General features: G+C 49.3%; 1 protein-coding gene across 1 annotated transcript in view; it reads left to right on the forward strand.

Moving 5' to 3' along the window:
• Positions 1-5,740: 5,740 nt before the first annotated feature.
• Positions 5,741-13,173, forward strand: part of PDE9A (phosphodiesterase 9A) — a 51,270-nt gene continuing 43,837 nt past the window's right edge. Inside the window, exon 1 of the mRNA XM_040585161.1 lies at positions 5,741-6,874. Coding sequence (XP_040441095.1) covers positions 6,806-6,874 — 69 coding nt within the window. The 5' untranslated portion in view covers positions 5,741-6,805. The remainder of the gene's footprint in view (positions 6,875-13,173) is intronic.

Genomic DNA, 13,173 nt, shown 5'->3' on the forward strand with positions numbered 1-13,173 from the left:
TGATGTGATGGGTGGCTTGGTGGTGTAAGGAGGGGGTGATGTCGGGACACACGCAGACAAGGAGGCACCCAGGGATGAATCACAGATGCAGCAGTGATTGCCTCCTGCCCTGCCCATGTCAGGTCTTTAGCCCAGACACAAAAGCACAGGGACACCCCGTCCCCTAGGCCCCACTTCTCCTGAACAAGCGATGTGTGCTAGACTGGCACAGCTATTAGCAACCCTTCATTAATCTTTGGGTTGCCAAGACTTTAGGGTGTCTGAGGTCCGCTTGTCAGGAAGATGGAAACAGCTGATTTACAGTGAGTCACTGAGCAGCTCGGAGCTGCTCAGATGGCAGTCTCCCAAAACAGGCATCTGAAGTAACTTCACTTTCCTGCACCACATAAAATGCCAGGCAGTTTTCTTCAAGTTGAGCCATATATTGCTTCCCCCCCCCTCCCCCGCCCCGGGTTTGGGAGCATGGGCTGCAGCCCCCGCTCAGGCTTTCCTGCCAAAAGCACGAGCCAGCCTTGTCCAGTAGAGGGAATTGACTTTTCCACTTCTTGGCTATCATCCCTCTGAATGATCTAGCGGGTGACTCCAGCCACAGTTAATTTCATTTATTTTTTTCTCATCAGCTCTTGAAAGTTCCAGTTGGGTCTGCTAATTTCTTCCATAAGCTTAGGAAAACAGAGCTTTTGCAGCTGGGCTTTCCCAGAAGCTCTGTGCTAGGGGTCCGGCACGCTGGCTGCATGCGTTGTTAGCAGCTAGTTAGGGTCCATATGCACAGGGCTGTATTGCGTGCTTCACGTCATATACAGCAGTGCCTAGGGGGAGGCTGCAGGGCACTCGGGTGCTCTTGGCTCCGTACTGATACTTTAAATGAAGGCCTAGGAACAGGTAGCTGGATTGAGGAGGGGAGGGGCGTGAGAAATGAAGGGAACGGGTGGAAAATGGAAAGCAGAGAGGCAAGGGAGCCTGAAAATCAAGCAGAGCGGCTGCAATGGAAGAGAGTGCAGCTAAGGCGCTCTGTAGGCAGCTGGCAGCACACCACCGTGTGGCATGGGGCATGGCAATGCCTGAGGTCCTGCTCGCTCCTGGCAGGGAGAAGGGGTCACCTGAGGAGGTGATGCAAAGTGCTTTTAGCAAAATCAGGATGTAGGGTTGTCTGCCACTGCGTTGCAAGGCCTCTGCTAAGGACCTGATATTAGCATTGCAATGAAAAGAAACACTTGTGGGGGCTGGGCTTCCTCCATGCCCAGCAGGGAAAAGTAATGGGTTTCACCACTGGGACACCTTCAGGAAATCAACCTGGGGTCCTGCCAGGCATTGTGAGTGCTTTACAAAACAGATTATTAAACAAATAGCTAATATAGAGCTGGAGAAAAATGTTTTTTTTCCTCAACAGACAGAAAAGGAAAGCCAAGAAATAGCAGATGCTGTAATGGATACAGGCTTTCATGAAGTGGTAGGATTGCCCAATGCCTTGAGGCTGCTCTTCTTCTCCAAGCTAGTACTGCGCAGACGGACAGGTATTTGTGAGTTAACAGCGTTTGCTGCTTTCACTTTCCCAAGATTTGAGCCTATTAACTGGTACGTGTGAGTGTTGAGAGACAAGCAAGAACTACTGGTCTCAGAAATTGAATAACAATTGTAAACAGAATAAAGGCAGTATATCACCGAGGTGGCCAGCATTGTTGGCTCAAAGAGCAAGAGTGGTTCCTGAGTGAGTAATACTATGTCTCCAGTCCGCAAGGCTCTATATCTGCACCCTACTGCCCTGGACCAGCCATGCCAGGAGATGCCGCAGCTCCCTTCCAGCCCACGTTCCTGGGGGTTTGCCATGGAAACAGGGATGTGGGTGATTACAGCTGCACTGCATGGACTGGGGACGGGCTGGGGTGAGCAGCAAACCCAGAAATGGGGCTGGAGCCAAGAGAAAGGTGGAGAGCTGTGCCACTGCTTGGTGAAGAGCCAAACGCGAAATTTCAGGGCTCATATAGGCAAATTGTCTGAAGGTCCCAGGATTAGTAATCAGTCATTCTGTAATTAGCATTAAATATGATTATTTCCAGGTTTGGTCCTGTGGAAATTTGGCAGTGTATAAAAGAAATATGCAGAGAAGTGAGCTAAAATTTCCATATACAGTAAGCCACAGGCTTTCCATAAGCTTATGGAAAGGAGTGAGAGCTGGGCTGGAAAGGTTGGTTATACCCTGCCACAGGTGTGACGGAGGAGCGTACACTGGCAAAGCCAGTTAACAGCGTAATCGCCATGAAAAGTTAATTCCTGCATACCCTCGACCCTGACTCAAGGGTTTGTGGGGGAGAAAAATCTAGAAGCAAGAGTGGCTAAACACCAGAGATGGTGAAAGGAGGGAGAGAAGACTGAGCAAAGTAGGGAGGGGAAGAGGAGCCGGGGGAGCAAAGGGGAAGGTTTCCCGGCTCCGGGGGTAATCAGGCATTTCGGTGGGTTTGAGGGAAATGGCGTGGAGAGGTAAAGCAGTACGAGGAAGCCCTGTGGGAACGTGGAAAGAGGCAGACATGTGCAAGAGACCTACAGCTGAAGGAGGGGACCTGCAAGAGAAGGGGTTAGTGGGCAGAGGAAGCAGCTGGGAGTAGGTAAGAAAAAAGGTTGATTTTTTAAAATTATTATTCTCTGCTTTTTCTTCTAGGCAAACTGTGTTCAAAATGTATCACTGTCCTTAAAATACTTGTCTTGAGTCGTGCTCCAGGTGTGCGTTAGGCACTTCTCAGGCCAGGCTGCACCTTCCAGTCCCAGTGGCCCAGGGGGCATCTCCAAATACAACCTTAGACCCTAACCACCCCCTCCAGGGGCACATTGGTACTTTCTGTGCTTTGCAGAAACCCCAAGGTTTTCCCTTGCCACCTCAACCACAGGCACCTCCCCCTGCCCTTCAGGTGGGGTGACCCGTTTGGTGTGGGGTCCGGCCCCAGCAACCTCCCCGGGGGTGCAGGGCAGAGGCGGGCACCCTGGCAGGGCATGGAGAGGTCTCGCTCCATCACGGGGGGCAAGGAGAGCCAAAGAGCAGCAGGGAGCGAGAGAAGAGAGTTCAGCAATGGCATGTGGAAATGCGTTTCTCTGAGGAAAACTGAACAGGGAATCTTCCACTGAAAGGATTAATTTATCTGGCTTTTTTTTTTCCCATCTAAATCCCCTTGGAGATTACCACGCTGCACTCCCCTGGTTTGGATGTGCAGCTACCCACAGCAGGTGGCAAAGGGTAGTTTATTTCTTGAGTGCTGCAGGAAAACCTAGGTTTTAGAGAGGCTGGGGGTCGTGCTGTGGTGGGCGCCATGGTGTGAGCACAGTGACTTCAGGACGGGGGAAGTGAGCCCTGGAAACCCTGTCCCATGGGTGTCTGTAGGTGACTGGCATTGATGGGGGTGCTTGGGAGAAGCTATAGATTTTGGGAAACTATTTCAAAAGGATGTTGTTACCTCAAGACGTGTCTGATGGGCAGATCCTTGGGGGGACCACGCAGGCTGGCAGTCTGCAGTGCTGCCCTCACCCTGTCCTCAATGGCTCACCACCTCGGTCCCATATGCGTAGACATAACTGGAGGCAGGGGGACAGAGGGGACAGTGCCACCCCACCCCAGGCCTGCATGAAGAGTGGTTTGGGCAGTGCTTTTCATCCCTACAGCTTTCCAGCCACCCTTTAAACAGGGTTTGCAACAGGGGAGCAGATCTCAACTCATACAAAGACAGCATGGATGTTTTGTGTCTCAACAGCAGTGATGAGTCCAAGTGCGAACCGTGTGTGATCTGAATATCCTCCAGTTACACCTTGGAAATGCTAATAAAGCTACATCTGAACCGTGTACATGGAGCAGATGCCAGGATCGGGAGACAGAAGCACCTTTTTTACTCCTTGGGAGCACCCACTGGGCTAAGTGACATCTGGCTGGGGTGCTACCAGATCGTTGGGCCAAAGGCTCAACCCCTGCACATCTACTTTTAAGGGTTGTGTGTACAAAGTGGTGTGTGTTAACTTCAGTAAACAGCTTAGCAGAAAAGGCAAAGCAGAGCTGTGCAACACTTGATGTGCCACCTGTGGTTTGGGGGTAACAGCCTAGTGCTGCCCTTAGCTGGTCAAAATGCTCCTTCAAGGCAAACAACGGAGAAACATCATCTGGAGCTGTGTTGCCAGGATTTGGCCCAGCTGAGGAACTGTTGAAGGGTTTGAGAAGATAGAATAATTCTTCTAAGTAATTTTTGCCCCATGTCGCACAGTGTAGAATAAAATAAGGAGATTCAGGAGGGTAAACCAGCTAAAGGAAGGCAGCAATCTCACGGAGCTGCACATCCTCTTTAAATACCATCTGTTGTCAACTTTCAGTCATGGGCCTGTGCTGTGCCTTAGATTGCATCAGGTTTTTCCCATAATTTCTGAGAGCTCAGCTTTTGTAGATTCACTTCTACATGAAAAGTTCTTGAAAAGTGCAGTAGTCAGCAATTTTACAGCAAAGCTGTAAAAAAATTATTTTTTTCCAACAAGAAGTAATGTAATTAAGGGGGAGTGGGATATGCGTGCTGGAGCTTAAGAAACACAGTTTAAATCCACAGGGACAATGGATATGTAAGAGGGTGAAGAGGCAGGAACAGGTTCATTGCCTGGATTTTGGAGCCTGTCTTTTTGCTGGCTGGAGAAGCTGGTCACTTTTTTAAATAGAAATCAAAAGGTGAATGCTCACCGGTGTGAGATTTGGGTCATTAGATGTCTCAATGATGTGCAATCAAATCCCTCAATGCACCGGTGACCTTGTCTGACCACTTCTGGGGCAGGTCGTCACAGGGGAAGATCTCAGCTTCCTCCTCTACAAGACCAAACACCCCATGCGCATCTCCCAGTGTGAGTGCTCTTGCTGCCTCTTTCCAAATGACTGCATTTTTGTTGCCATGGCCATCTTCCTCAGATACCTGCCATTTGTCAGTGGGGTTAAGGCAGTGCTTAGCAGAGCAGGGTACGAGATGATCAGTCACAGAAGCCCTAACTGATGTACAGAAGCAGTGGGGATGATGTGGCAGGGCTGTTGCAGTGGGAGAGGCTGCTCCCACCTCAGAACAGCCATGGACATAGCCTATGGGAGAGCCTCAGGGATCAGCCTCCAGTATAGCTCACAGGATAGCTATGGGATAGACTGCAAAATAGCCTAGAAGATAGCCTAGGGGCTGGGCTCCAGGACATTTACAGGACGGACTGTAAGACAGCCTGGAGGACAGCCCACAGGATAGCCCTACAGTGGCAGGGACTCTCTCCTGGAGCATTTCAAGTGCCTGCTCCAAGCTGTTAGAGAGGAAAGATTTGAAGCAGAGGCTTGCACCTCCCCGAAGAGTCGCCTTGCTGCTGGCTCTGAGGGCGTTAGGAGTACCACTGGCTTTGGTCTGAAAGGCCAGCCTGGCTCTAGCTCCCAGGCTGGCTCCAAGACCTGCTCAGCCCTGCCAGCTCTTACGAATCCACTTCGCACAGCGAACAAGCCCTGCCCGTGTGTTGCAGGGGGCAGCTGAGGCTGCGCATTGAGCCGTAGCCCGCAGGGCCACATTGGCTTCCTCTGCAAGTCAGTTGCATCTCTCTCAAGTTGCAGCAAGGGCCTGGGGGTGGGCAGGGAAGGCAGCACTAACGCTGCTGCTGCAACTCCAGCTGTCCCAGACTGCAGCGCAAAAGAGGCCAGGCAGTGTTTTTGCAGCTCCTCCATCAGAAGCCTCAGAAAACACCAAGAACTAACACTCACAGGACGAGCTGTTTCCAGCCACTGCATGCTTGCAGCCCATCAGCCAGCCTCTCCCCTGTGAAGGCAGAGGAGCCGCTGCCTCCACAGCTCTCTCCCCTCCATGACCAGCATCACCCTTCTCCGCCACTGCTCCAGCTCCTCACAGGCGCAGGCACTGCAGCACAGCACAGACACAAAGCAGATGGCATTTGGCATCCGCTCAGGGAATTGACTGTCGAATGCTCGTCTCCCTCCTGGTTTTTGGCTGTGACTTCCCACGGGAGATGCCTTTGCCAGGACACTTCACATTTCCTTAAATAACAAATTCCTTCACTCCAGGTGTGGCACGGGTGGTGCTGGGTGAGAGTGTGGGCTTTACACTTTCTTCGTGCTTCTGGAGCTTACAGGGTGAAAAAAGCTACTGCTTTTTCTTTCCATCCTTGTAATGCTAAGAGGAGGGATGCGGCAACTAAGCTGCTGAGTTTGGGCTGAGACAGCTGGAGCCCTGGCCGGCTCAGAGCACAGCTGGGAGCCTGTCACACGACCCACAGGGTGCAGGCAGCTCACCAAAACGGTCGGCACTAATTAATAACTACGGTCCTATTTCAGCATAAAAAAGAATGACATCTCTCACCCCCCCTGATGAAGGAGGGTTTTTTCCCCCCTCCCTAGCCCCCCCGGGGGATAAGTGCCACTTGGTCTGGTGCATACCAGGAGCTGGTCAGCCCCAGGGTCAGAGCTGCAATGTGGATGCCCAGCAGCTCTCAGTCCTAAAGCCGAGAGGGGTTGTTGCTATGGGAATTGAGAGGGCACTTGCAGACAGCATCTGGAGCCTGTGTCTTTCCCTGTCTGAGGCAGCTGGATTTGGAGGGAAGCAAAACTAAAAGGAGGTGGCAGAGAGAGACAGAGGCACAGCAAAATGCATGCATGTTAGAGGAGGGACCTTCCCAGAATGAGAGTACAGTGGGATACAGAAGAGCGGGGACACCAAACTGGCAGGCAGCGGTGGCTCAGCTTGGTAGGATAAACCTTATTTTCTGCTCTGTTTGACACTGGAAAAAAGTCTAGTGAAAGCCCAACTGTAGCAAGATGGGATCTGCCTCTTCAACTTACCGGCCCAAGTGTATTTATTTGGATATTGATGGAAGAATTCAAAAGGTACTTTTGCTGTTTTTCACAAAGTAGCATCTCCAGACGTAGCAGCAACTGCGGGCTGTTTGCTGCACGACCTATTTCTGTAACGCAAGTTAGATGCATGTTTGCATTCAGCGCAGTTGCACGCTTCAAATCTCTTTTTAAGGGGAAGGGGGGGATCTCGAGCGCCTTCTGCTTTGTACATGGATGTTTGTTTAAAGGGGAAAGGGGAGGCTGGCAGCAGGGGAGGGCTGGGTGCTGCCAGCTTTCGCTGCTGGTGCGGGGATCCTTGGTTTAGCAGCTGTGCAGGCTTCCTCTCCCAGAGTAGCGTTGCAACGTGTTTACAAAGTTTTGCCTGGGGAGAGGTTCTCACCAAGCAGTGGGAGCCAGAAAGCACGGCGTGCCGAGTTATTTGGAGATTTTCTGCCAGGGGTTTTAGCAATGGGCATTTTGCTACTGCCAAGCTGAACGGCAGGCAGGTGCCTGACTGCTGTGCGATGGGGTGTGCCGCTGCATCGCCAGGGGGCTGGGAGGTCCCCACCACCTTTGCTAAGTTGTTCATAAATGATGATAAATGTTAATTAAAAGTTTCAGTTCCATTAGCCTGCCTTGTTTGCTGAACCACGGTTCACAGCACAGGGAAAACTGCAGGAGAAATATATTCTGGCTGAAGGGAGAGCTCGCATGCTGTTGAGCTGACAGCTTTTAAACAGAAACAATGCCGCTGCATTTTTGTAATTTTTTTTTTTCTTTTTGTCAGCAATTCTTTGGCTACAAACCAAGTGCCTTTTTTGTAATTAAGAATTGCTGCAAGGCTCAAGAGCAAGTAAACTCTGACTTGCAAAATTCAAATCTCTCTTGTCTTCTTGCTCTAAATTTTCATTTCACCTAGCCTCACCTTTTGTTTCTCCTTTAAAAAGAAACAGCAAAGAAACCCTTTCCCTTCCCTCCCCTTTGCTGTATGAGTGACTGCAGTAACGAGGTAAAGGGAGAGCTGATACAGTCCCGTCCCACCACGCATGCCTCTGTTGCCTGCTGTCCCCTCTGCCACTGCCCTGGAGACCCACCGTGACCATCAAAGTCATATCCTCGGGAACAAGATCTTGGAGAATCCAAATCTGCACCAGGAGCAGGCTGCTCCTCTTCATCCATCTCAGGGCTTAGATGCGGCAAAGGTCCCTCCGCTGCCGCGGGCTCCTCTGTACTGGTGGGAGGGAGCGTGCTGGCTCTGCCGAGCTGAAGGTGCCGCTTCTCTTTTGCCAGGGCTTAATGAGTTAGTTGCCTGATGGCCCCCAGAAGCAAGGCTTGTACAGAGCTCCTCGGCATCTTTGCAGTTCAGTATGAAAATGTTTTGGTATTTTGAAAGGGTGGTGAGTGTTTCCATAGATGTTGGGAAAGCACATTGTCTGTCATCTGTGCTGGTTTAAAAAAGAAAAAAAAAGCGTTTCTCAGAACCAGTCTCTGGAGAGTACTTTTGACACTAAGAACGCAGAAGAGGCACAATCGCAGGCCAAGCAAACGCAAACTCAGGCGGATTAAGGGGGGGTTTGTTCTCTAAATGTTATCTGTTTCTTTTTGTCAGATGTGAAATTCCATCTGTGCAATGTTTGGAAGGATTCCATTCCTGCAGTAAAAATGCCATGTAAATGGGGTTCATCCAGGGGTAAGCAGGGCATATCTCAGATTCTCATGCCTCCTCAGTAACAACGTCATTACAAAGAAAAAAAAAAAAAGCCACCCTCACAACCCTTAATCTTCTAAGGAATGCAGTACTGGAGGCTTCTACAGTGAATTCATTAAATCAATGCTAAGCTACTCATCAACCCAGTAATGAGGTAGGAGCTTCATTATAACAGCACTTGTTTGAAAGGGCTCAGCTCCAACTTGCAACTGGCTTGCTGGACATGCCAGCGCTGTGCAATAGAACCGGGCATCCTCTGGTAGTGCTAGTTGTGATAGCAACTATTCATAGGTAATTTTGGGTTTCCACGGCCTCATCCTGAATTTTTACTGGTGCAGCTGTAGGGCATGCTACTGACTTTGGGAGAAGTTGTTTCACCTCAGCACTGGGGTAAATGAAGGGACAAAGCAGGCTCAGAGAGCTGCATGCCACCTCCCCTGGGAGCCTGCACATTGCGGATGAGCACTTGACAGGAGTGTTGAATTAAGCTAAGTAGGTTTGTGTGTCGGCAGGTCCAGAGGGGCACAGCGAGGGAGGCCATCACTGAAGGAAAATTGGCTGGCTTGGAAACCCTTCACAGTAGTCACTGAAATAATGGAGGCACCATCAGCAGGGGTTGAATGAACGTCTAAACCCAAGGCCAGCAGGTCCCAGAGGAAAGGCTGAAGTCCATACCTGCAAGGCTGGTGCCATGAACAACCAAAAGTCCCATAGCCTCCTGTGAGAGGGCAGTGGGGGGCTGGGAGCTGAGGGGAGCCCAGCCCAGTGCAGCTGTACATTGCTCCAACGTGATGCTGGGGAAGCCTCGCCCTCGCCTCCATAAATTACTCAGCTCCTGCCCTTTCTCCTCATCCCCATCCTGCTTGCAGCCTCAAAAGCTTCTGGTCGTTTGTCACAGTTTGATAAACTGACCTTTTGTAGACATGGGCAGGCACAAAACTATCTTCACCAAAGCTGACTGAGCATCTCCCTCTGCTGGGACACAAGATGACCCACCCCAGCCCAGCACACACCAGCCATGGTACCTCCACAGGCACCTGAGCTCAAGATCACCAAAGGGTGGGTTTTGTGTCCACCAGGGGAAGGCTTTGGGTTGCTGGTAGCTGTGTCCCAACCAAGGGGAGGGGATGGGGGTGTCCCATGGGGTGGCCGCCTGCTGAGCTGGTGGAGGTAGAGCTGAACACAAAGCAGGAGATGGAGGGGATGGCTGTGCTGGGGCGGCAGCAGAGGGAGGATCAAAGGCTCTGCAGTGTTCCAGCCGTGCACCAAACCATGACTCTGCACAAACTAGCTTCAAAGAGGTCACTTGTTCTTGGAACTGACTGAAAAATGAAATTACAGCATAACGCACTTCCTATCCAGTGCCTGTGCGAAGGGGATGCACATGCAGGGGAAACAAGAGCTGCTCTGTTTGTTCATTTTTAAAGGATCCTTTCACCCAGAGACACGCAGCAGTTCATTTCCCACTTGCCTGGACACATGCCTCCCTCTGCACTTTGGCTTAGCACACCTGTGAAGCACAGCCGTGTCCCACCCCTGCCACAGCTGGCTCTGCTGCCAGGCAAAGGAGAAAACGGTGCGATGGGGGAAGCCGTGGCCCCGTTTGATGTAGGAGAAGGGGATCTTGCAGTGCCACTGTGGACAGGGATTTCTCATTGTTCCTGGAGTGCCACTAGATGGGACCAAGCACCCAAAACCCCCAACGTGCCGGCAGGAAGGGAAGCTTGCTCTGCCAAACCTGAGCTGGATCTGGAGTCTTATTTTCCTTCTTAATATTATTAACCCTTTGGCTGCATTTTTAAGAAAAAATCCTACTGAGTCTGTTTCAAATTAAAAATCCACCAGCAAGAAAATATTCCCCAGCTTGTGCCTGATCTTTTTCCATGAAGAAACTACTGGGGAACATTTTCTTTTGACCTTTGAGATTTAAATGGTAGCAAAACCAAACCAGCCAGTGGCCCTATTCCCAGGTGGGTGGCTTCATGGCTCTCATTTTCAAATGTCACAGGGTAGTGGCTTTGAGAGTTCCTCTGAGAAAAATACTTAATTCAAGAGGATTTCTGTTTCCAGTGTCTTAATCAACATCATATTTGTAACATGGATGGAAAGTCAGAGGGGTATAGGACCTCAACTAACTGGAAAAAAAGAAAAGGACCGCCACCTTTGCCAAGAAGTCTATGAAATCACTCAGGGTGGTATTTTCTTCCTCTTCAGAAAGCAACTAAAGAGTTTTGGAGTAATTTTGCTGGTTTTCTGAGTCATTCTGGATGCCAAACAGATAAATGACCTTCGTTATTTTCTCAAAGAAATGTATTGAGTTCAACCTTTCTGACTGTCTGCTGTACTGACCTGTGGAGCAGGACACTGAGCCATCCATAGCCACTGTTCCTCTTGGTCCAAGGTCCGCAATGAACAGAACAATATTAAGATTGCATTTTGGTGCTGTGGTTATTGCACTGAAACGTCAGCACACCGGAATAATTTCTGTCATGTGAACTTCTCTTTTTAATTAGAACAACAGCAACTGTGGTATAAATGCCTAGACTCTAGCAAAACCAACAGATTTTTCCAGAGCGCACCGTGCTATTTTTAACACACCAAACTGGATTCAGTTTACAAAACACAGCAGAAAAATAATGGCATGATGAGTGGTTCAAGGCGATTAGATGTTTTTGCATGCCGGTAACTCTTGGCACAGCAGGGCAAGCACGCTCTGCGGTGCTTACAGACCCCATCCCCTGTCTGTTTGGAATGAGGATTTAGGACAACACCCTTTCAGCTGCCAAGTGTCAGAGGGGTGTGCAGAGTGGGTGCTCATGGGCTGTGGGGGCATGGACACCTCTGGGGGCTGCTCTGCCTGGCTGGCGTTCACCAGTTCTTCCCATGCATGCACAAGCTGATGCCAAAACCCATTTTAGCACTGTGAGGTGTGTTTTTGTGGGATCAAGGCCATTTTCTTACTTCTGGCAGATCTCTGTGGGTGAGGAAGGGTGCAAGGTCGCACAGCCTGAGTCTGGCCGGTGGTCTTAGCTAACCCTGGCTTTCCAATTTTAGCTGGCCCCAGTGAATTCAAGGCAGCTGCTAGATGTTCTTGTAAAGCAGCAAGAAATGAACAGCAGGTTCCTAAAACTCCATCACATTACAGAACATAAACATTTTAAAGAGTCAAAATGGCTTAAAACCATGGTTTTAAAAAAATGAAAGAAAGTGTCATATCAGAGGTCTCTCTCTCTCTCCTACTCCCCCTTCTCTTTCGTCCCCAGTGAGGGCTCCTCAGAGCATTTAGGGGACCAACCCATAGTCCCAGTACAGCTCTGTAATTCCAGCATAGCTCCATAATTCTTCTATGCCCCTCACCCAGAAAGGCTTGTTTGCTGCTGTTTATCATTCTGAAGTCACATGCAGTCTATTACAGTTGTTCGAGTTGCTGCTCACGTCAGCCAAGACAAAGTGTAACAGTCTCCTGCTAGCATTACCTATGAATGTGGACAAGCCAAACACAGCAACTCACGCGACTCATATACAATTCTTCTGGTTTACTACAAACAAGACAAAGCCATCTTGGTTTCAGCACCTTTCTAGCAAACTTATTTCTACAGCTTCAAATCAGCCTTTCACTGACCCCTCACCATACCTGCATTTCCTTACACCATTAACTAAGATTACCCTTCTAACAGTCCTATATTATCAAGCATGTTGTAATGTCAGACATTAACTGTGTGAGTAGTTTTGAAACAAGCAGCCTAGCTTCACTTGCATTTAGTGAGGACATTTGGTGCTAAAGCTTCCTTATTATTCAGTTTACAAAACATTTCAAGCCTAATGCATTAATGTGCTACAGGGTTAATTGTACTTAGCACTCCATTAGCAGCAAACATGTGCCCTTTTTGTGTTAAGAAAAGCCAGAGTATAGACATTTGTGTTATTGCTCAAAGGCTGAAATGTCTACTGCAGGAAACAATAAACTTTCAGCTCAGCCTCTCACAAACAGCCTTGGTTTATAACCTGGTTCCTGGTTATATTCCACCATTAATCATTAGTACTGAAAGACTGAATATTAGCAATACGTCCCTTAGTATAGTCAATAGGTTGCACAAGGCTCTCTTTAATGCAACCTCACTTCTTCTATGAGCCCAAAGGACTCTAAAAAGTAATGAGATCCTTCCTCGCTCATAGTGAAAGAGCCAGCCTCTGCCATGCTGTCTCTCTGAATGGATGTCCAAAACTGCCCTGGGGATCACACATATGAGTGAATCATAGATGGTTTATCTTTCCCAAAAAGAGAAAAATCTCTTTTCCTATAGCTTTCTGTTCAGGAATGTTATAGGGGTGGGAATTGCGACTTACCATATAGCGACGTGTCTCGCGATCTTGATACTTCAGCTCTGTCTGGCAGCTCCTGTTTCTTATTTTAGGGTAACATATATAATTAGGAAACTATAAGGATTCACCCTACTTAACCATTAATCGTAGCCATCTAAAAGTTAGTGATGACTGCTCCAAGCTAGTCATGCAGTTTCCCCTGTAGTCAGTGGGGAGGTGGGTGCTATCTCCAGAGGATGATTCATCCCATCTTAAACTGGGTTTTGGAGACATGTGGGCTGATATATACCCTTTGGAAGTTGTCCTCTTTCTCTGCTGG

Source organism: Falco naumanni, chromosome 2, assembly GCF_017639655.2.
Source record: "Falco naumanni isolate bFalNau1 chromosome 2, bFalNau1.pat, whole genome shotgun sequence".
Classification (NCBI taxonomy): domain Eukaryota; kingdom Metazoa; phylum Chordata; class Aves; order Falconiformes; family Falconidae; genus Falco; species Falco naumanni.